This window comes from Hippocampus bargibanti, linkage group LG13 (assembly GCF_051943395.1).
Source record: "Hippocampus bargibanti isolate YZ-2025 linkage group LG13, ASM5194339v1, whole genome shotgun sequence".
In the NCBI taxonomy this organism is placed as follows: domain Eukaryota; kingdom Metazoa; phylum Chordata; class Actinopteri; order Syngnathiformes; family Syngnathidae; genus Hippocampus; species Hippocampus bargibanti.
The window spans coordinates 11,352,609-11,377,160 of record NC_142746.1 but is presented as its reverse complement, the minus strand read 5'-3'; the positions used below and the strand labels follow the sequence as shown (position 1 = coordinate 11,377,160).

The 24,552-nt window shown below is 41.8% G+C and overlaps 2 protein-coding genes across 6 annotated transcripts in view; one reads left to right on the top strand and one right to left on the bottom strand.

Annotated features, from left to right (window-relative positions):
• Nucleotides 1-4,079: 4,079 nt before the first annotated feature.
• On the bottom strand, nt 4,080-8,051 carry znf503 (zinc finger protein 503). 2 transcript variants are annotated; one of them, XM_089012531.1, is made up of 3 exons: nt 6,410-8,049; nt 6,150-6,320; nt 4,080-6,041 (listed from the first exon to the last, which is right to left on the bottom strand). In XM_089012531.1, the coding sequence occupies exons 2-3, from the start codon at nt 6,228-6,230 to the stop codon at nt 4,593-4,595; spliced, it is 1,530 nt and encodes a 509-aa protein (XP_088868657.1). In that variant the 5' UTR covers nt 6,231-6,320; nt 6,410-8,049; the 3' UTR covers nt 4,080-4,592. The 2 variants fall into 2 exon arrangements, with proteins under 2 accessions (XP_088868657.1, XP_088868656.1); XM_089012530.1 differs by having other exon boundaries at nt 6,150-8,051.
• Nucleotides 8,052-14,258: 6,207 nt separating this feature from the next.
• Nucleotides 14,259-24,552, top strand: part of lrmda (leucine rich melanocyte differentiation associated) — a 270,027-nt gene continuing 259,733 nt past the window's right edge. For all 4 annotated transcript variants that reach the window (XM_089012356.1, XM_089012355.1, XM_089012353.1 and 1 more), the window contains exons 1-2: nt 14,259-14,486; nt 15,386-15,486. In XM_089012356.1, the coding sequence (XP_088868482.1) occupies nt 14,442-14,486; nt 15,386-15,486 (146 nt within the window). In that variant the 5' untranslated portion in view covers nt 14,259-14,441. The remainder of the gene's footprint in view (nt 14,487-15,385; nt 15,487-24,552) is intronic.

Below are 24,552 nucleotides of genomic sequence, written 5' to 3'. Positions count from 1 at the left end.
TGACCCCATTACCACAATCAACAACAAAGAGGACAACTGCGCGTTCCCATAAATCACCTGAGCGGATAGTGACTCATCTTACCTGAGCGACACATTTACTGCAGCTGAGCGTGTAAAAAAAAATGGCGTCACACCGACATCACCTCCTGGGAGTTGCAAATGTTATTAAAGAGAGGAAAGATTGTAATTGTAAGATATAATTGAGGCTGAGAAAATGTCAAGTTATCATAAAGAGTCCGGTTCCTCCATGGCTTTGACCTTTTATTGTCTGTTGAAATAATGTCGTAAAAGATAATAATCGCTCCAGCGCTTGTGTGTTTGCTTCGCCTTTAGCGTGTCATGCCTGACTGACAGTGCTCAAAATTGTTCGAACAGACGAAAATATGTCACACACTCTCTCATGTCTGATTTAGTGATGCTAAAGTTGAATATGAGGTTAGGTGTGTGTATGTGTATGTGAGCAAAAAAAAGAGAGAGGGTGTAAAACATGTCATGATCCAGGCGTCTCACTCTTGCCAGATGTCTTTGCAGCTTTCCTGCAGATGACTTGAGCACTTGGAAGCAGCTCCCATTCATGTTTAACTTCATCCGCTCAAGTGTTGTACTGGACTGACTTCAGACCATGAAAATGAATTCCGGGATTTGTTTCGAAATATATTAGACATGTTTGAAGATAATTGCTAAATATGTGAAGAGTGAGACGATGTCGTTTCCACTTGTGGAAATAAGGTGTTAAACTGCTGTGTAATACTTTAGTTTAGATTGTCACATTTTTTTGGGAGCAGTCGCCAAAATGGAGCCATGAATACTCTCAACTCGATTTTGAGTACTCTCATTCGCATTAGTGATTTCCCCCGTAAAAGCTATGTGCAGTTAGCCAGCTAGCTAGCTATGGCTAAACCCCAAAAATCCACCTTCCCCTTGCATAGTTCACTCGCACGATCCTCTCAGGTTCATCAGCTGCGAGTGCCTGCAATTGTGTTGCAGTAGCTAGCTTGTGGGTGCTTGTTTTATGCTAGCAATGCTGCTTTCAAGTGTATCGTTGTTGTGGGGAAAAAAAGCACATTTGAACTGGGCATGGTTTCAGCTCATTTGGTGACATGCCCACTCTGTCGTACAGGGGAAACAAGGACTTGCATTTCCATGATTTGTTGGTTAATTGTGTGCTTTTGAGTGGAGGGGTGTACTGAAATAAATTAGTCAATCGCCGAAATTGATCTATTTCTTAATGTGCAGCTTTGTCAAGGATAGAAAACTAGGCAAGTAGACTTGGCTCCAGTAGTTTTTTTATGGTATTAATATTATTATGTTTTTTCTTTAATCAAAGTGGAAGTATATATATATATACTGTACATATAAAATGCACCTATCTTCAAATTCCTGTTGATTTCTGTAGTCACACTGAGCATGGTGGCGGTCCCTTATGAAAAGTGTCAAAAAAGCCAGTTGGAATTCTACCTTGATGAATTATGCATACATTGTCAATAATTTCAGAGTTGCAGCAAAAAAAAGCTCAAGAAAATCAAACCTTTGTGAAATTTGTCCCGGAGTAATGCACTGTGAGGTGTGTCTGGGTGTGTGCAAGACATGTACTGTTCCAATTAAAAAAATAATCATAATTATATAAAAGTTAGCTCTAAACTTGTGTTTCCACATAATGCACTTCTTGACTTGCTCAAATATGTTCAATTTGGCAGCCTGCTTGTTTTTTTCAAGCAGACTTATAAATAAATACAGTTTAAAGTCCACGGATCCCGCCCATATGTTCATATAAAAGTCTTTATAGTTGCATTCTTTTTATTATAAACTTTTGCAGTCTTTTTTATTATTATTAATTCCCGCCGCTCACTGATACCTAAGCGTCGATGCAGTGGTGGGTCTCTGGCCGTACAGTGCGTAAGGGGAGTAGTACGACTGACTGATTTAGTCAGTTGATTTCTGTAGTCACACTGAGCATGGTGGCGGTCCCTTAAAAAAAGTGTCAAAAAAGCCAGTTGGAATTCTACCTTGATCCTGAGGTCGAATGAGTTATGCATACAGTGTTAATCATTTCAGAGTTGCAGCGAAAAAAAGCTCAAGAAAATCAAACCTTTGTGAAATTTGTCCCGGAGTAATGCACTGTGAGGTGTGTCTGGGTGTGTGCAAGACATGTACTGTTCCAACTAAAAAAATAATCATAATTATATAAAAGTTGCAAATAAAAAGCCAGAGATGGAATGAATGTTGTGATGCTATAGCTAAACGGCGCAGACTAGCTAATGTCTTCAACTCATGCTCATTTCTCATGTGAGCTTTGGAGGACGGCAAAATCATCAAAAATAAAAGCATTACACTGTTAGTCATCACAATAAGCAGTTGGTGTGCCTTTTTTTCCAAGTCACCTCAAAAGAACATAAAATTTGTGAGGTTAATAGGACTGCAATTATAATTAGGGTGAATTATTTTTAGATTCTGGTTGACCATTAATTTGATCGAACCACATCATTAGGGACAAAAAGTAGTATCACCACCAGCAAACTGGATCCATGTATGCCTGGGTCTTTCCCAATGTGTCAAAAAATGTTGAGTATTCATGAACACACATTAAAAAATATATATATATATATATATATATATATATATATATATATATATATATATATATATATATATATATATATATATATATATATATATATGCCGGTTAACATATTTATCTTTTCTGCTCTTGCACACCGTTATAAACTATTCCTGCATAGGTGCATTTTAACTCTACATTTGCTCTACATTTGTGTCCCTTGGAATAACGCAACTGTACCTAACAAGGTGTCCAGTGAGTATTAAATGACACCTCCCCGCTTCCTTGTGAGTCCTCATGTTTTCTAAGCCTTTTTAAGAAAAAAAGGGAATATCCACTTTAATCCGCGTTTTACATGCTCATGCCAATGTGTGTGCGTGCGCGCGTTTGTGTGCGTGTGTGTGTGTGTGTGTGTGTGTGTGTGTGTGTGTGTGTGTGTGTGTGTGTGTGTGTGTGTGTGTGTGTGTGTGTGTGTGTGTGTGGGTGTGGGTGTGGGTGCGCGTGCGTGCGTGCGCAAATACGTTACTGGGAGGAGGCCGTGTAGCCAAGTCAAGGTGGGAGTCACGCTAACATGCGCTCATGTGCCGGCACCCCACCCTCCTACTCCCCCCTCCGCACCACCTCTTTGCCCCCCCCTCAGGTGACTGTGGTGGGAGGAAGGGCGCATGATAAATGGCCTTCCACCGGGGACCTCCGAGCCCTAGCATGGTCATGTGGCTAAAAAACATGGACATAGCTCGCCTTAGTCGTCATCACTTCACCTCGTATTTACAGGTCGCACTGTGCGATGGTCTGGGAAGAATAATTTCAATAATTTAAGACACGTACTTGTGTCATTGCAATTAATGTGAGATTAAAAAAACACGTAATGTTTCATGCCTTCCTTCGAGTTAGTGCGCTTTGGCGGTTTGTTCTTCAAAATAAATGTTGGAATCTGACCTCCAAAATTATTTCCTGCGTAAAAAAAGTATTATTTGGTATTTTTAATGAAAGTCACATTAAATGTCACGTTTGTATTTAGAATATGTTATTTTGCAATGCATAAATGAATAAACGCATCGCTAAACACAATACGGCAATCGTTTGTGTGCGTGTGCGTGCGTGTGTGTGCACGTGCGTGCGTAAAAATTAACCTGTTATGCGAGTTCCTTTATTTTTTCCACGTAATTAAATTCCTCCTGTTTCATTAACTTGATCTACACCCTGAAAGTATGACGACATGAATGTGTTGTCCACGTTTCCGGCAATGACACTAACAAAAATATTAAATAACCTTTCCATTTTTTCACCACAAAATGTGACAAATAAATAAGCTTTCGATGTTACGCCTGGGCGCACGCACACACACTAAATTATAACTATATTGTGTTTATATTTCATTTATATCGTATCCTTCTTTCAAATAATTTGTTTGATTTTTCAAGTGGTAAAAGCTGAAAAATATGTTTGTGTTTCATCCATTGGAATTAATATTAGATGAATGAAAAAAGATAGTGAATCACATCATTGACGCAGAAGAATATCTGTAACAGAATTGTTTCTTATTCCCCCAAGAATACATACAAAAAAATACCAATTCTCTTCCCGTGGTAAACACCTGAAAAATAACGGCAATTTAAAATGTGGACGATTTCTGGATTTTAAGAAACAAAACAAACCAAAAAACATGCATGTAAATTATTTTTTCTTTTCTCGGTGAGACATTTTGTTTTTTCCTTTTAAATAAGAACAAATACAATCATAGCAATTTTGAAATGAACATCGAAATGAGGAAGCCTACTTTGAATTGGTTCTAACGGTGTGTGTGCTGATCCACTTTAGCTCTAAACTTATGTTTCCACATAATGCACTTCTTGACTTGTTCAAATATGTTCAATTTTGCAGCCTGCTTGTTTTTTTTTTCAAGCAGACTTATAAATAAATACAATTTGAAGTCCACGGATCCCGCCCATATGTTCATATAAAAGTCTTTATAGTTGCATTATTTTTATTATAAACTTTTGCAGTCTTTTTTATTATTATTAATTTCCACCGCTCACTGATATCCAAGCGCCGATGCTGTGGTGAGTCTCTGGCCGTACAGTGCGTAAGGGGAGTAGTACGGGCCGGTGGCCGCGGGGACAGGGACGGGTGCTCCGGGGGTGGGCAGGGGACTCTTGGAGTACGGGTGGTAGCGACTACTGAATCCCAATGCGTGGTGGGGGCTTCTCAGAGCCAAAGTCCCAGGGCTGCCGGGGCCCCCAGACGGTGGCATGTGCATGTGACAGGCCATGGCTGCTGCAGCCGCGCTGGCCAGCGAGGAGGAGCTCGGGTAACCGGAGATGAGCTTCTCGGCCCCGGTGAAAGCCGTGTGTGTCCTCAGGTGGTTGAGGAGCTCCTCCGAGGTGGAGAAACGCTTGTCGCACGGCCCGTTGGCCGACACCCAGTTGCATACGTGAGGCAGGGGGTCATTGGGAAGCATAAAACCGTACGGGTACAGGGGGTGTCCGCTGAACGAGGGGGCCGACGAGTGCACTCCGTGGATGGGGTGCGTAGGGTACATGAGTGGGTAGCTGGACTTTAGCGCGTTGGCCGCGGCGGCGGCAGCAGCCGCCGAGTCGTGTGTACACGACGCCCCGGCCGCGCCCGCCAAGTGGCTGGCACAGTGGTAGCTGAGGCAGTAAGGGTCCCTGCACAGACTGGCCGACATAATGGAGGGCGGGGAGGCTCCGGCCAGAGGGCTGGAGCCAGTCTTGCTGCAGCCCAGCGAGCTGGCCAGCTGAGCGTTCACCAGGCTGCCCCCGTGCGGCATGAAGTGCTGCGGGTAGCCCGCGTAGGCCCCGGCCAAGCCTCCCGGGTACGTCATGCCAGCCGGGGGCAGCGGGAACACGGTCTGGCCCGGCTTGTAAGGAGACACGGGCGCCACTAGCCCCGAGCCGAGCACGGACCCCGACGACACGGAAGTGACCGGGGAAGAATCGGACGCCGAGGAGGAAGTGGACGTCTTGGGGCCGTGCGTGGTTTCCTGGTGCTGGTTAACCTCCACGTTAATCCCACCGCAACTCACGCTTATCCGGCTGTGGCTGGACGTCGCCGAACCGCCGTCCGCGCCGCTTTTCCCGCCGTCCGACTCCTTCTTGTCGTCCCGCTCCCCGCACTTGCCCTCCGCCGGCATGGGAGAGGCGGAAGAGCTCGAGTTGGGGCTGCCTGTACGCGGCGTGAACGGCTGACAGGTGGCGCTCGGCACTCGAAAACCAGACTTGTCCGAGCCGCCTCCTCCGCCCCCAGACGAGTCTTTCTTGTCCGACGGCTTGGAGTAAGGCTTGAAACTGGACTTGTCATCCGCGCCGATGTCGCTCATCTTCAACGGGCCGCATTTAGAATCCTTGTCGCTAGATCCATTGGAGGTGACCGAGGAGAGCTTGGACGACGGCGGCGGGTCCGGTTTGCCGATTTGGGAGCACGTCTGCGCCAGGAGAGCCAGGGGGCTCTTCTTGGCATCCAGCTGGAGACGAAAGGGTCATTTTAAGATTTCAGGCGAAATTTTTATTTCTTAACAGACACATACAATTGCGATATTAAAAAAGACACACCCAGTACATATTATTCGTACCTCGATTGGGCTGACAGGGGTGGAGGGCAAAGGCTGCAGATACTCCGGGTGCAAAATGTGTCCCGAGCGTGCGGTGAGCATTTTCAAAACCTTCACCGGGAGTCGCTTGGCTTGCCGTAGCGGGTCTGACGGCGGCACCGAATGCTGTTGCTTCTGCCTCGGCTGCTGCTGCTGCTTGCGGATGAAGAGAGAAGAGGCCGGCTCGTCGTTACCCCTGCTTCCCCGACGACTGGCTTGCTCCCAGGCTGCGCTCAACTCACCGAGATTCGTCAGGACAGACGCCGAAGGCGACGTGCTCATGTCCCAATGGTCAGCCAAGTGGACAGCGAGGCTTCGCTCAGATGCATCAAGGAAACCGCTGATATGGGTTAAAACCGATCAAAATAAGGCGAGTGAGAAGAATAATCCTGTCTTTGTTGATGTGGATTGAGAAGAAGCAGCGAAAGAGGAAAGAAGATGCTTCCGCCGTGTGCGTCCGTGTCTGCGTCCTCCGTGCATGTAGTCCCGCACAAGAAACTGGGAGACGTTTACACTCGGGTAAGGATGGGAGGGGGAGGCAGCTGAGTTAGTCCCGAGATGAAAGCCTTTGCCGCCTTCCAATCAAATGGCAGCCTGAGGTGATTGGAGGGTCAATGGGATGTGACGTCATCCTCCTTGTAAACTCCACGAAAGGGGAGGAGCTCCGTGGCGGAATTTAAATGTTTGGTTGCTGTGACCGCTCACTTGTTTTTCTCCCTCAACCTGGAATTTTTCGTATCTTTCCACACAGCACCGAATCCTTTCTTTGAGTCGAAGATTGTTTATGGTGCTATTGATCGATGTCTTTATACTTGTCGGAATGCTCAGGAATGTCAGTGCCAAATTATGTGCAAAGATATTGCACCGAATGAACGATTCTTTAAAAATGAGCCTTCAAACTATGAGTTGGCAGTCCGAATTGAAATTTACTGTACAACTAAACACAAACGAAAGACTATTACTTGTGAATTTAGCCAAGCCACATTAACTTTGTCGAATGAAATCCCACCATCTTCTGCTGCTCATACACTACAACATTCCAAAGACAGACCAGTTGCATCCATGCTATGTATGTAGTTACAAAGCTGAAAGCAGTAGATACCCTGTAACAACGGTGCAGCAATACATGCAGACATACAATAATCAAATGCCTGTATTTTACATGTTCATCAAAAAACAACAAATGTAACTGCTGCTGACTGCCGAGTTGTGTATATGACCATATTCATATATTTAATCTGCTTTCCTTTCGGCTTTTCCATTTGGGCGTCGCCCTATATTTATTTTAATATGTTTGTTTAATTCTGCCCAAGGTGGTTCGGGTACGTACACCAGAAGGAGCAGCATAAGGTGCAGTGTAGAGCAGGAAGTGAAATATAGTGTCAACACACATAACCAACATATCAGGGCAATGTACGTTGAACCACTACACACCAGATGAATGTTGTACTACTTTCCTAATTGGTGTTTATTAAGTTTTAATTGTAAATTCTACTCTGTTAGCATACCCTCGCGGCCCTATAAAACGTTAAATTTCCTCTTGAAATCAACATTTGGTTTCCCACTGAAGTGGAATATATTGTACTCTTGTTGTCAATGGCATTTGTTTCATAGAAGCATCCAAAAGACAGAAACAAACCCATTCTGTCATGATCCTGTTGAGCGCTACTTAGTATGATTGATACATTTTAGAACTGTCACTTTATTAGAAAACAATGAACAACTATTTGAATAATTTGTGGCAACATCCCCAATTTGAACAGTGGAAATTCCTCAGTAATGGATAACCCACCCTATTATTTACTGTCATTTTTTACAATAGCCTCTATTCATCATGTGATCCCCAAACACTTTAATAATTTATAAGCGTCAACTAGGAGCATTACTGTAAAATTAACATTTGTGTTATTATTATTATTATTATTATTATTATTATTATTATTATTATTATTATTATTATTATTATTATTATTAAAACATACTCCAGAAATGCAAGGTTGATACAATTTGTCACCACCGTTTTCCAAAATTATAAACATACCAATGATTACTTTCCTCACAAACGTCTATTTCCATTGACAAAGTAAATACTCTCAATTTAGCAACAGTTTACTCATTCTCTGCCATTGACAAATTTATCCGGTAATTGAAAATGTGACGTAGAGCGCCATTCCCAATTTTTTTTTCTTGTTTAGGTGCCTATAAAGTGCTGACCATGGCCTCTGGAAATGATTTTTCCGTTCCACAAGGGGGTAGCATTTCCCATTTTTCCATGTTAGCACTTTCTTCCAGCTACAGTTGTTGTTAAAGTGTTATATAAACAAATATGCATATATTTCATTGTATTTTTCACGCTCATATAACTCAAGACCCATATAATTTCGGAATTAACTCTTTTTTTCTGATGAAAGAAAATAGTCTAAGGTTTCTTACACTTCATTAAATTTTTATTTCATCCTAAAACTCAATATTCTGTGGGTCCTGGAATTCGAGTGACAATGACAAAAACCCTGGCACTGGAGTGGACACATTTTAGCACGTCAGGAAGTGAATTAGTTAATGCACATAATTACGGCTCCTTGTCTGTACAGTAGTTAGGTACTTTATAAGTAAATAATTAGCAGTTTTCACCTCCCACCAGTTTAATTGGACCTCAAGTACAATAGAACAGCATACTGTATGTGAATACTCTCATATGTAAACAGAAATATTCAGTGGTATGCTATTTCTCAGGCTCATATTTCTTCACTGTACGTTTTGAAGAAAGCAGGCAGCATATTGAACATTGATTTCATAGTATTGTGCAATATTGCCTCTGTAGATTTCGACAAAAAGCCCCAAAATGAATGTTTTCAAGATACTCCCACCCACTCTAGTCTGTCATCCGGCAACCATCAAACCAACCAACCCACTCTCTGCTTAAACAGACGAGAGTTGACAGGAATAGACTAAAGTAAGTGATGGAGGGGACGCAAATGTCACATGTTTTCACTATAATACACAACCCGCCCTCTATTTCTATTCCTGGCCTCCCTTCTCTTCCCCCAGTCAATGCAATCAATCAGTTATTTGTCAAGAAGGGGCTGTCAATCAATGCCCCATTCGATTTATGTCAACGAATGCGTGCCAGGGTAAAAAAAAAATAGTTCAATAACATTTTACGATGGAGTGTTTTGACACACAATGAGAAGTTGCAGCTTAATTCAAATATACGAAACATAATTCATAGCCATGCATATTTGACGCGGTTATTGGATGTGCGTGTTTGCAGATGGCTGTCACCTGCCAAGTCAAGCAAAGAGATAATAAAGGCAGACATTTTACACACAAATGTCGGCTTGGTTTTATTTGCAAGAAGGGAAAAATGGTCGGAGTTCTTTTTTTTGTGTGTGTCTGTAAAAAGAGGAAGAGCGATGGACTGTCAGGTGGTGCGAAGAAAAGAAAACGTAGAAAACGGCTCCCAACTATTCACCGCTGAGAGGACTAATCACTATTGAGACTTCAGGGGAGTCAAGGGTGGAGGAGGGGGGAATCCTTTCAATGCTTTCATCTCCATCGGCGCTCAATTAAAAGCCTATCAGTTTGTAAGTAAATCAACGCCTATCAGGCTTGTCACATCAAACAAAACGATGATTATTGCAACCCGCCTCTGCCATTTATCTCCCTCTGCGGTAATCGTCTTGACAGGTCAAGTTTTGTAGAGGCACAGCCACGAGAAAAACTAGCCTGGACTCTCGCAGAGACGGAAAAAAAGTTATTTTTCATGAGGGAGAAATGTACATGTTGACATTGACAACTTTTTATGCTTCTTTAAATTATTTTAATGACTATCAAATGAAATCCCTTTAAAGTATATATATATATATATATATATATATATATATATATATATATATATATATATATATATATAAAGGCTGAAATGTTCAAATTACAATAAATGAAACTTTAAAAATATTTTTTTAAGAATACAATTTTAAACACTAGTTTATTAAGTATAACATTTCCAAATCTAATTAAAATAAAACTCAAGTGATCTGCTGCAAATATTTTCTTCACTCCAGCACACACGCACGCTCTCAAACACGCACACACACGTACACTCGCAGGTTAGTTGTTACATATACAAAATCAGCAAATGTTCTTTTAATTTAGTTGTTGGGTGTTTGTTTTTTGATTCAACAATATACATATTTATGTGTTTGCCTTTGTGTGTCTGTGTGTGTGTGTGTGTGTGTCTGTGTGTGTGTGTGTGTGTGTGTGTGTGTGTGTGTGTGTGTGTGTGTGTGTGTGTGTGTGCGCGCGTGTTTCATGCAACAATTGTACAGTGAAGAGTCCTCAAAGATGAAAAATGCAAAAGCAACAGTGAACATATTGTCATATGTCATTTTAATATAACAGTTCAGTACATGCCAGCAGCCGTAACTTTCTCCCCTGCCCAAGCATTCCTTTTAAAATTAGAAATGGGGGAAAGTATGGGCTTGAGGTCATAACATTGCATGAACTATTTAATCTGTACTGTCAAGCATCTTAAAAAAGAAAAGAAAACAATGCAACCGCTATTTCAAGGGGAAAACATTTAACACATAATATTCAACATTTGTATAAATATTGTATCATATTTCCTCTGACACTGCGTTTGACTTATCTAAAACTGAAATTCAGTCATACATAGGAATATGTTTCAAGCGGGCAAATATGCAACGTGTCACACCAATAAAATGTTAAGTGCAAATACTTCAACTATCTTCCAGGCGTTTTTTTCGTGAAAGTGCGGTGTTCTATAGTGTGCGTCTGTGTGACGGTATGCAAACGTGTGATTGATAACGCCGTGGCTGTGTTCCGCGTGGTTTGACAGTCCGTGACACAGTATGTGAGTTATTAGGGCGAGGAAGGGCAGCCATAAATTGTCAGTGTCAGGCCCCCCAAAAACTCTCCTTTTATTGTCATATAAGACGAATGGCCTTGTGTTCACATGCACGCGCGTGCACGCACGCACACACACACACGCACGCACGTGCACGCGCGCACCTAAAAACTACTCGGCATTCCTGTAAAATAACATTGCAAACCATAATTTATTACATAAAAAATCCCAACAATACAGGGGAATGGCTTATTCGCATGCAAAATCAACAATTTAGATTTCCAACGTACAAAGGGTGAGACCACTGTAATTCTATATAAATAACCTAAAAAGGCGATAAATTCCACACTTTCAATTACATCGTAGCAATTTCAAGAAGCAAACTCCCATTGATAAACATAACGGTCTCAAGGGAAAAACCACAAAAGACTATTTAATTTAAATGCATGCATGCACGCCGACGTCCCTCAAAATTACCCGTCTATCATTTACTTAACTCCCTTGTAAATAGTGTAAAAACAGCCCAATAACGCCGTACCAAAATTAACATAAATGCAGATTTTGAAAACCTACTCGTATTTGACAAAAGCCCTCGATTGATTTACAACGTGTGCATTGTGCGAGTGTGAACCCGCTCTCCCTGTCGCTATGGTAAGCAGTTGTTCCTGAGTAGGCGTGTCCTATGTGACGTCAGGGCGGGAGGGGGTAGGGGGGAGGTGAAATCAGGTAGCAGGGGCTTCTTCCTTCTCTCTCACTTAACTGTCAACTGTTAACTGTTAACTGGGCTGACCAATTTATCACATTGGATGATTTTATATGAAAAAGTATGAGTAGAGAACGGACATTTAATATCACTACTATGAATACAGGGGAAAAAACATGGAAAAAAAACAAACAAAGACAACCAACTGTCCATTTCAGGCCTCGTGTTTTCTAAAAAAACACTGTTCTTTCAGGAAACTATCCATGGGCTATGAGGCAATGCTTTGGTAGGGGGCGAGTGATTATTCATGTTTTTTACAAATCAAAAGTTGCCTAACATGCCCAACTCGGGAAAATCTTAGAATACTTCATCTGCTAAATAGCATTGTCTGTCCTCATAGTTAGCTTCTGGTTCTTATCTGTTTTAGCATTGCTTAACTGAATGTAAAAATTGTACTCAATATTCTCCTTAGTCACTAATTACTTATTATTGTGAATCATGGGCATTATCCTTTTAAAGCAGTGGTGGGCCGTCTTCGCTGCTGGCCTAAAAATATCTGAATCACAGAGGAATGTGAATTATATTTTGTCCATGAAGTATTATTAAATAATTCCAAATTGGCAACCCAAAGCCTGCTGGAAGGCGCTAGAAATGTCAGTTTTCGCAGGCTATGATTGGCTAGTCATGAGCCAATCATAATATCACCAGCCGTTAGTGATAAGAGCATACTGGCCAGAGCTAGCACACTGTATCTGTAGCGAGCAGCATAAGTAAATACATTTTTATGTTGATTTAATAGTTATTTTGTCAAGCCACAATGGCTGAAGGAGGAGAAGAAATTGATTTGATTGCTGATATACAGTTAAAATGTTAATTTGTCCACTGCGAGACTAATAAAGGCAAATCCAATCCAATCCCATTTTGAAGATGGACTTTTCAAGAATACACAGACATCTTTAACATTAAGGTTGTACACCTCTAAAGCTAGCATAAATAGCAAATAATATTGCAATTTAATGAGGTAATCATGAATCCACACGCCCATAGTAAAAATTCGAACAGGTTAATTACAGTATTTCTTAAGTTTCTTCAAGTCACAAGCTATTTCCTGGCCAACGGCACACCCTAGTGGACGTGTAGTAATATGACACCACATTCATAGCTGATAGATTCAAACGTAGCACTACTGAAGGCCTAGGAGTGACATTTATGGCCCACCACTGTTTTAAAGTGACCTCATTTTAGCATGTTAGATTTTAGGTGGTATATACAGTATTTTGCAAATGGTGGCTCGCTCACTGTACCATTCATTTTAACAACATCCAACAGCTTTTTTTCATTTATTTTATAAGACAAAAGATGTTAAGTGTGTAATCCTCTCATGTATTTCTGTTATAACATTTGCTTATGCAGGCTGGTTAGCACAGCTATTTACTAACACAGTAGTGTTTTAGCATTTTGTTCTGATATTTTTGGCGGAAAATAGGGTTATAGTGATGCTTGGTAATTAAAGTTCAATAAATTCAATATGTCCCAGCACTGATCATTTGTTATCTGAACAATTCTTTGATTCATCTCTTGTAAAACGTAAACCCATTTAGGCTACTTTGCTGTCAGCTATTGTTAGCCTTTTATCAACTCTCCATCATCTGGCTTGTTGCTAAAACTATACTTGGGGATTCACTTTCATGAAGTTCGAAAGCTCAAGTATTTATGTGAGTGCAGAATCATATGATTCATGTCTTAGATCGGGGTTAGATCAGACTAGCTGGTCAGCTTTGAGCTAACATGTATTGTTTAGTTCGGTGGGTCGGTAGACAAGTGGTTAGCGTTAGCACATTGGCTTCACAGTGTAAAGGTCGTCCGTTTGAACCCCACTCTGGCTTCCCTGTGTTTTCATGTTCTCCCCGAGTTTCCTCCCACATTCAAAAAAACATGCATGGCAGGCTGTTTGAACACTCCAAATTTTGAGTGTGAGAGCCAATGGTTGTTTGTCTCTGTGTACTCTGTGATTGACTGGCAACCAATTCAGGTTGCCAGCCAGTGTCCCTCCTCATGCCCGAAGACGGCTGGGAGAGAACCCCCCACCCCCTGCGACCGGAACGAGCATCAAGCGATGGATTGTTGGCATGTCGCCATACGCTTTTCAGCAGCAAACGGAAGTATTGTGTAAAATCTGTACAATACGTGATTAAGCAGCGCACTCCTTTAAGTTGAGCGGTCACCAAGTAGACAGAACGGCCTCTTGTGCGCTCACCAGCTACATAGCGCGTCGTGTGATAATAACCAAACAAGTGTCTCAATGTGTGGCGTGAAGCTCTCTATCAATCGGGCAGCCAGCAAGCCTCCCACCGCCAGTTAGCCTGCATAGGACATTTCCGCACATGCGGGTCAGCTGATCAAGACACGCGGAAAGCACCAACTAACTGAACTCGGCAAAAAAAAAAAAAAACACACACACACACACACACACACACACACACACACACACACACACACACACACACACACACACACACACACACACACACACACACACACACACACCACACGCATACCGCTTGAACTTTTAGTCGCATCACGGATCCACGACGCATGCTTGACCGCCTAGTTTTGCGCGAACTAAACTCCACGTTTCTCATTAGACTGACTGACAGAAAGCGTGAATAACACGCGGGCTGCTGGACTGTCGTTCCGACTACAGATGATGGCGAGCAGAGAGTCGCCAGTGGCTTTGAATGGAACTCATGTAAGTGTTGTAGTTTTAATCTTTAGTGTGTTTTTTTACAAAGTTTTCAACGTGTTTGTTAGCGCGCATCGTTTCAGCTGCTAGCGGTCATGTGACCACGAGCGTAGGTTCCTCCCACTGAATAAGACAGCCACGGTGAGTCCACGTTGAACTCGTGCTTGAAAGTGGTTTCAGAGATCTCCGTATTGCTTTAAACGCCAATCTTTTACTGAAGACAGAGGTACTTTGATGTACTTTCTAAAAAAGTTAACATTTTCCCACGTCAAAAACAACAGCATTTGCCTTGTATGCGACATGATTGTTGTGTGAAGAGGTTTTCCATACAAACACGTTTGCATTCGAGTTCAATCAAACACAAACTAACAACTACCCTAAACGTGATCCCCCAGTCAGGTCTGCAACGGCATTTAGTCAATGTAAAAGCTAGACAGAAGTGACAAAAAGTGGACATTGTTTAGAAAACGTCAAAAATGTATACGTATTTATAGAGGTAAACAAACAAGCACACACACAACCATCATTCCCTTATGGGTTCTCATGCAGACAGTATTAAAGCACTTTGAGTGAATAAGTGTACAGTATAATAAATGTGCTGTCAACTGACTACAACATTAAACACTCCCACTGGATCCAAGATGAGAACTTACTAGCGCAACATAGGAATACTCTATTGCTGTTTTGATACATCTAATGTATATAATTATCTTAGTTAGCATGTGTTGCTGTAGTACGCCAAATCGGCTCCTGAAAAACAAAATCCAAACAATGGATCCATATGGTTTATTTAGAACACACTTTTGCTAATAGCAAAATGTAAAATGACGGCTTATAATGTCAAGTATGTCTTCATCAACTGCATCATTGCTGCTACAGAGATATTTCCAATATTTCCCCCCCAGATTTCCTACATTGGACATGATTGTAAAGACATTCCAGACTTCCTCGGGGCCTCTTTTGGAGATTTTGCAAGAAGGCTGGACTTGAGCTTCAATCAGCTCAGGTCAGACCGATTTTTTTTCTCACTATCTTTCACTTGCTCTAACTGTACTTAATTTCTTCATGAGTATCTTGTGCTTGTGTATGTCTGACAAACATCACGAGACCCTAATTGGCTAATTGGGGGCCAACTGCAGAAAACGGCTCATTTGTAATGACTTTTATGGTGGCAAAGTGGGCTTCCTCGTTATGATGTGACGTTATCATGGATTATTTGCCAGGTTTTTGTGATGTACAAAGAAAATAATAAAACCAAGATAAATAATCCTGAAATGTTTTTCACTGTTATTGTGACCTATATAACATCTGCAACTCATTTGAAAACAACAACAACAACAACAACAACAAAAAAAACTGGAGAGGTAACACTTAAATTGATTTTAGAGAATTCAAGCAATCATTTGTGCATGTCAACTTTTGCTTGTAGCTTCATGTTTGGACCCCAATCAATCAAGAGTTTAGAGTTTATGGTTTGCCTCAAATTATGAAGTTGTACTTTAAGGTATTCTTTGAATATTCATGGTTCCCTTCGTGTTTTTTTTCTCTGCGCTCACATGAGCACACGTGGGTGGGTGGGTGGGCGGGGGTTCATGCGTGGGTGGAGTTAATAAGCAACATGTGATGCTGGTTTTAGCTTCCTAATGCAACGCGACGCCCTCTCCTTAATAGATGTGATCCCTATTAGAATGTAACTAATCCACCGCTTAATTGCAGATAACCATTGCCTGTTAGAAATGCGTTTGAAGCGCACACAGTGGATGTGCGATCGGTAGTCTACTCCATGCTTGAAGCAGTCATTGTCTCTTATGGAGATTTCACAAGATTGCAAAGTTTTCCAATTTCACGTTTTACACAGAAATCAGCAAAGCGGGACATTGACAGAATTGTGGGATTTGATTTCATTCTTTTTTTAACCTTACCTGGTTGTCAGTTTTGTGGTTTTTGCCTCGGCCTTCATCCCCCCACCCCCTCAAAAAAGGTCTCTGCTGTTTATCAGAATAGTGATATTGCTTTTACAGGCAGTATGAAAGAGTTTTTAGTTGAGTGCAGCATTTGACAAATTGAATGTGTATATGGCGCACCCAAAAGCTTTGATTTTCTTCAAAAGATGACAGTGTGCCTTATTTGTGTAGTAATATTGAGCCACAACAGATCTCACAATGACTGTCAGCAGCCACAAACTCCATTTCCCCCTGTAGAAGGAGTGCATAACCCCAGCCTCTACTGTAGCGCCTTATAACGTGGTGTGCCTTATTTTTGGAAAACCTTTACACATTTATTTATTTGGAAAATGCTTGGCACTCATTGAGGGTGCGACTTATTATCTGGTGCGCCTTATACACTGGAAAATATGTTATTTTGTCATTTAGAAGTTTCCCAAACATGTCTTGTCAGTTAGTGAGGCGGATTTTGGATTTGACAACAGGGCCTTGCCTCAGCGTCAGGCGTCACCCGCTGTAAACACTAACCTGAAACCTTGAGCGCGTACGCCGCGTCATCGTGCCCAAGTCAAATCTAACAGGAGACGTTGCCAGAGTTTGTTGCAACTAAGACACTCATTTCTGTCAATGCTGTGGACAACACTCCACCACCATGCTGACAGTGATTCACACTGAGAAGCCCGGTGTCACTTGCATCACTTTTAAATTAACACTGTGTGTGCCCCGACACGATTTGTGTGCATTGTTTGCTTATTGCCGATGCAAGAATCCAGGCAGGTATTGGTGGGGATGAACTCTCAGTTGCGATCTCTCACGCCCACACTCTACCGCTGCCGTCAGGCATTCTCATCGCTGCGTACTGTTGTGTCACTATCTTTATTCTAGGTCAGGTGTTTACGTAGTGTGTTGTTTTGACATAATTCCTCTTGTGGTTTGCTGTGGTGGTCACAATCGCCTACACGCATGCTGTCACGCTGGACATTCACGAGAGCCAAAAACAACCCCATTTACCGATTTGGTAAACACATTTCAAGTTGTGCCATGTCATCATTGAAAGCCTCAACACACATGAGACATTACAGATGATGTTATCTGATGCATGGAAACAATTTGACTTTTACAAGTCTGTCATCTGTTCGAGAAATGTCATAAAAGAGAATGAAAATGACATGTTTGCGATGTTCCCATTGCAAGATGACATTTGGCAGTTCCTTGTTTGTGAACTGCTTTCAAGACAAGTCTCCTGATTTGAAAGCAGCACAATATAATATGAGACGTCTAGACTGGTAGGTACTTCTAATAATGCAATACTGAACTGTTCTAGTACAGAATGTGGCTTCTGACGGAAAAAAGTGCCATAATCAAAACAGTGTCACAGAATGGTGATAAATGTCCCATATTTTATTTTTTTGTTCTTTTTAAATGAAATAATTTGTCAACCATTTGTGCAACGGCCATGTTAAAAGATAATGTCTTTGATATAGATGTCAACGTTTTGGGTGTAGTCAACATTTAAAGTAGAAACAGTGGCAATTTTAAACATCTTTTAGAAGAAGTGTATTTTACTATTCAGATGAGGTCTTGGTCCCGACCTGCCATGCGGGTTGACAGTTCACTGTAAATGGTAATTCAAGTAGACTTCAACAAATGTAAGCCGCTTTTATTTCCAAAAAGGTAATAATAGGATTCTTCCAGTCAATGCAAATACACACGCTGCTGGTCGTCTTTAGAAGAACGCAGCGTTTGTATTGCAGACGACCTCCTGATGTGTGAAAATTCCATCTGTCTGTACAAAACAAGAGTTTGACTTCTGCATTGCAGATGAGCCCCGCCGTCATACGTCATACTTCGCGCTCACCCAGGACGATGTTGGCAATGGCAGGCGTTTTGCATTTTAATGACAAATCAAGTATGCTAACTCGCATTTGAAAAGAGAAAGTGCTCTTGGTGTCGGCCGGCTGTCAAAGTGAGATGTAAGCGGTGTGATGAAAAGAGAACAAAGACGACAAAGTAGGGAGGCCTGCTACACTAAGAAATGAAATAAAACCGTGTATGGCCTGTCAGCTGTGCCGTTTTAGATTCATATCCAAAGAAGGCTGGAGTATTAGCGCCACGCTCGCGCCTCACTCATCTGTCTCGTCTAATTCGTCACGGGGGCACGATTGTCTTTCAACGCGGCCGAGGGCCCTGCTAATTGACAAACACGGACATCCCATCCCAGCCAAGGTAGGTTGAATGTTTGAGGGGCTGGAGGTGGGCGGAGAGAAGCGGCGTTGCTCCCGATCCTCGAATGAGAAGTGACAACAGGAAGAGAGCCTGTCGTTGTCTCGCCTAAGTGTTCAATCCGCAGGCACGACACCACGCAGATAAAATGTCAGTTAGGCGGAGAGGATATGAAACATTGGCGTTCTGAAGTCCTCGCATCTCTTAACCAGCAGCATGAGCGCTGATCGGTGATATATAGCAAAAAATGCTCCATATCTTATCCAGGTATTATCAGGCCTGTTTATGGTAACTTGAGCTCATGAATTAAGCGACCAAATAACACATTTACGTCAGTGACATAGATGTTTACTTTCAACAACCATTTTAATTTCACCAGGCTAGCTTTTCCTCATTATGAACTCCTTTGTTTGTAATCATAATGGCAATATTTGAATTGACAAAAAAAAAACAAAAAAAAAAACTAAACATTTTACCGTATTTTCCGGGGAATAAGGTGGATCCAAAAGCCTTGCTTTTCTTAAAAAAAATGACTCGCCGCCTTATACGCAGGTGGGCAGGTGGGATATTTGAAGTAATAGTGACCCACAACAGGTCTCGCAAACTCCTGTCACCAGTGAACGACTTCATTTTCCCCTTTAGAAGTACAGTAGCGCGTAACCCCAGCCTCTACTGTCGCGACTTAGAATGTGGTGTGCCTTATGTTTGAAATATTTCCTATCTTTATATATTATATTTGGAAAACTTTTGTCATTCAATGAAGCGCCTTATACTCCTGTGCGCTTTGTATATGGAAACAGTTTGAAAATACACGATTCATTGGGGGTGTGCCTTATACTCCGGTGCGCCTTATATACCAGAAAATACAGTACAATGTATGTTTGATATTCTTGTGCCTTTACATTTGTAAAATAGTGATCATTGTGTTCAGGAAACACTCAAACCTCCCTTGCCCCTCACTGTTGGTTAGAAAGCAACCTTTTAATATTTTAGACATTACACCAGATGCTGACATTGTCTTAATATGTCGTTTTAGGAACATTACTGCACTTTGGATTGGATTGGAATAGCCTTTATTTGTGTCAAAGTGGAGACATTTACATTTCAGAGCAGCAAGGTTATGAAAGGAAGAGGAAAGGAAAGAAAGAATTAGAAAAACAAAATACAGGAGCTGATGGAGAGGCAGCCACTCTTTCGGCGCCACCTTGAAGTCAAAAGAACAAAAAGAAAACAAATATGACAACACAAAGACAAAGACAGTAATTCAATCTTCAGCACTTTCTGCATCCTCTTTGTTGCATGAAGCAGTTGTCGATGAAAGAGGAGAGGATCAAAGCATCCTTTTCACCAGTGGATCAGGGATGTCAGGTGGAGTGTTCACGTCTACTACAAGCTAAATGTTGAAAGCAAACATGATGCTGTCGCATCCATTGTCGAAAAGAGTTGGTCTCCCATCTCCTGTCCCATGTAAATCTTCTTCAATTCCAAGCCGCGACTGTTCCACATACTCATCAGCGCTCTGCACTGACACCCGCCTTTGACAGATACTTTGTAAAAGCCAGACAAAAATGTGACACCTTCAGCGACTGGATTGGTGGATGGAACAGCTTCCATGCATTTTTGTTGTTGCTAGCGGTTGTTGCTAGCGGCCCCGCGACATGCGTTTTCACTGAAAAGATTTGTACGTGTTTTTCATAATAGGGTTTAACCTTTTCCAGCAATATGTATTTTCAGTTGTCTGAAAAAACATATTGCTGGAATGTGTTTCTAGTTTCTTTATCGATACAGATTTGAGTGTCACTGTAGGTCACTTGCAATTAGCTAGCCAACATGACAGACCTTGCTCAGAGTCAAATGCTTTAAGTTCCAACTCACCCGCTTGAATAAGCGGTTTAAAAAGATGGCTCGATGGGTGCACTTTAATGAATGAATGTTCCTTTCAACATTGCTTTCAATGATTTTTAGGAAGTGGAATTCTGATTTTGATTTGACCCTAGAAAGGGTAAATCCAATGTCCATTAGTTTTGGTGGCTAAATCTTTTAGCAGGGGAAAATACATTGGAAGTAGAACATCATCATGGAATGCAGTGAATAGCACTTTTAGCCTCAAAAGGGTAAATGGTGCTTACATAAGTGGTTGTTTGGAGTAGTAGGTCCAAATGAGTATCTGGTTTGTCAGCCATCGGAGGAAAAGAGAAAAAGTCAAAAGACAATATAGTTGCTTATCTTTTAAGCCCACAGAGCTGTTGACTGTCTTGAGTGCAAACACAAGAGAAGGCTGCTGACAGCAGTGGAAGCGTCTATTAATCACTGTCAGCAACCATCAGCCTTCTCGGGCTTTCAGCAAGCTCCTCTTTGCTTCATTGTTCCCATTCGGAATGGAAAGGAACATATTTATGTTCCTTTTGTTCACATAATATATACTGGCCAGTGATGGCATTCCTTTTATGACTGCGTCACATTCCCCCCCCCCCCCCCACCATTTTTTTTCTTTTTTATTTTTATTGTACACCCTGAGACGGATGGCGTGCCACTGACAGAGATTTACAGGTCTCCAGCTTGCAATGGCAGAGCTTAAGAAGGGTCCGCTGACAACCAGCCAGCACTTTGGAGGAGGAGAATAAGAGCTGACATTTTATTGGCCCTAAAATAGAGAGAGAGGAGTCATCGCAAAGGGGGGTTTAGGGGGTGGGGATGGGGGCAAGAAAATAAAAGACATTCCGTTGCATTTTATTTATTTTTTTTGCCAGAAAAACAAGATTGATTGGCTATTATTTCAAAACTTGTCAGTGGTAATAAGGACGACTATGATTTCAATTATCACCCACTAAAAATAGTTCATTGCCAAAATGCGCCATTTGTCAAATATGCAATGCCATGCTATTTTAAAATTTCATGTTGACTGCCCCGGCTGGCTTGTTGGCTTCAAAGCCGTCTCGGGATTTATTTTTCCATTGACAGAATTCCAATTAGTTTTAGTACACTCTGGCTGAATAAAATGGCTCTTAAATTCGGCCATGTTTCCTGACTGGGTTTGTTTTTTTTCCTTTGCGGAGTGATGGATCTTTTACGAGTTGACCCGACGGGGCCCAAGTGGACACTCTCCCCTCTTTCTTACTTGGCTGGTGAAAAACAAAGCATCCACATATTCATCGTTGCCATATTCCTTCGTTGTGATATTGCGTAAACATCTGCATGGAAAGATCATGACTTGCCTACATATTTAAAGCCTTATTAAATACTTTACAAGTTCGAGACGCATTCCGCAAGCGATGCGAGTTGTAAATATAAGTCAGATGTATCATTCATTAGTGACATGTTTAGTAAGTAGACAATTTTGGGGAGCGCTAATGTGTACTCTGGTTTTAACAGGCGCTTTGTGCATTTTTAAAGCGCACATTAAAAGAGGAGATGATTGGACCGGGCACTGAGCTGTCAATAACAGGCCTGCTGCTTGAACGTTGATGATGTGAGGGATTCAATGTGTGTCGTAAATCTGCTTCCTTTTTTCCCTCCGATGTAACGCTACTTTTAAAGCCCATAACACATGTCAAGTCATTTAGGATACATGCCATACAGTAATGACCGTTTTGCTTTAAAAATCACTCGTGGTTTTGAACCAAGTCTCCTATAGGGCTTAGTTTATGTTCAGCCCATTACCCTCAGATAAAAGATGTAAGCAACTGCGAGGCATGGAACATATTACAACACAGCCATGATTCGACATCTCTTGGCCAATCCCCAAATGGGAGGGGGAGTGAGGGGTGTGAGGGGATAAAAACCCCAAAAGGTTTGGAAGAGGAACAAAAGCGCTTCCTTTGGTTACAGTCTAGCCTCTTGGAGTCACTTCACGGCCTTCAATCTGTCTCCTCTATGTCTTCCTGGAGGTGAAAAGTGAAGACAGATACTTGAGGCGCATTTCAACTCAACTTGGGGGATGTGCGCCAGGTGGTGGGGGATGTGTGCCAGGTGGTGGGTGATGTTCACAACAGCGCCCCATCCCCAAGTTCCCTACCGCCCCAACCTTTACTCAAAGCCAGGCCCCTTTAACCTCATAGCGAGGGAAGAATTTGAAAATGCAGCAAACAACAGAATGTGAAGCCTGGCTTAAATCGTTAAAAAAAATATAAAGCAAAAACATTGATCAATTGTTCATCCGAATGCACCGTGATAGTTTCTCACACTAAAATTCACAGAAACCCAGTCAAAAAAGAAGCAATTAAGGACATATAAGACATATATGGACATATATATATATATATATATATATATATATATATATATATATATATATATATATATATATATATATAATATATATATATATATATACATACCGTATTTTCACGACCAAAGAGCGCACCGTGTGAAATGGCGCAGTCTCATTTATGTGTGCCATTTCTGTATTTAACACACACATTGGGCGCACCGGATGAAAGGACGCAAGTTTTATATACCGGTACCTATCCTCTACTGCCATACGGGCGTCCGCCTTACCACAACATACAGGCGTATTTAAAAAACAGATCGGGAGCAAAACTGAGTTTGGTAGTGCTTTATTTATTAATGACAAAGTAAGAACATTTTGTAATCATCGCTCAATAGGCGTCGGCATGGTAAAAACAAGCACAGTTTGCCGACTAAAGAAGACCAAGCGGATGTCAACTATGGAAAGTGGAGAAATGGAAACTTCTCTGGGCTTGAACTTCTGCTCTACACCACATTGGTATTGAACAAATGTTGCAAACATTCAGATAAGGACTTATGGCAATTTGTTTTTTTCATTAGTTCAGGCCTCAAACAGGATTGCAGGGCAGGTTATGTCCTTTTTTTGTTGCTTTCCCGACACACTTGTCGAAAGCTTGAAGCATCCCTGATGCTGGACAGCTGTGCTGCATTCTCCTCACACCTGTAACCCATTTCCCGTTGCCATTTCACTCACACCTACTACGATTTTCACAGCTTTTACTTGCCCCCCGAAAAAAAGACACTACCATCTGCATCTGGGCGACAAGATTGGTGGTGTTATAACGACACCAAATTCGAATTGTTTAATATTGTTGCAAAGATTACACAAATAATTGTAAGACAGTATGAGCACCAAATCTCAAGGGCAAATCCAGTCTTTTTATTTTTGTATTTTTTAAGGGTCCATCTGACATTCATCAAACTAGAAGTATGTTTTAATGGTCAGACAAGGCTGCAACACATCCTAAGCGGTTGCCTCACTTTCCCACCCTGGGACACATTGAGATAAGAAGCAGTGACTGCATGTTTCATGTCCACGCCAATGACATGTCTCCTGGAACAAGGCTTTCATTTGCAATCTTCTGCTTCTTCTCTCTGGTTTACCTCATAAAACTCCGTCTCCCCATTAGGACAAATACGCAACATTTTGTGAGCTCGTCCGCCTGGCCAGAGTCTTAGCGATGTTCTAGACTCTTTCCCCATAGCTTTCGTACTGTGGGGCTCTCAAGAGTTCCTTTATTTTCTCCATCTGTCTGGATCCTAGGCCCTTGGGTCCTCCAAAGCACCAAATGTGTCTGCACTCAGATGTTTGGAAAAAGACCAAACAGTCGAGGAAGAAAAAGTAGTCAGATTGGAGGAGGGTGTGCAACCCTCATTGGGGCAAAGTGTTCGTGTGGGAGCAGAGCAGGCGGCGGGTCTTCACAAAGGGTGTGAAGACGAGTGATCTGAGGGCCGTTTGTATGTCAGTTGGATCAAAGTCTTTGTGAAAAGGCGGAGAACTCCCTTTTACCTTTTCCCAACTATGGCAAGGGGGTGTTATTGGCGGAAGCAGGACGGCAATAATGCATGGTTCTTATTCCACCTCTTAGTAGCTGAAACATTTATCTCAAGATGCTCATTATTTATTTTATGGAAGTTTTAGTCAATACTCTATACTG

Coding starts and splice junctions, on each gene's coding strand:
- znf503 (XM_089012530.1), bottom strand. CDS start 6,449: ATGAGCACGTCGCCTTCGGCGTCTGTCCTGACGAATCTCGGTGAGTTG. Junction 6,042..6,149: donor CCCCTGTCAGCCCAATCGAG/GTACGAATAATA, acceptor TTTCGTCTCCAG/CTGGATGCCAAGAAGAGCCC.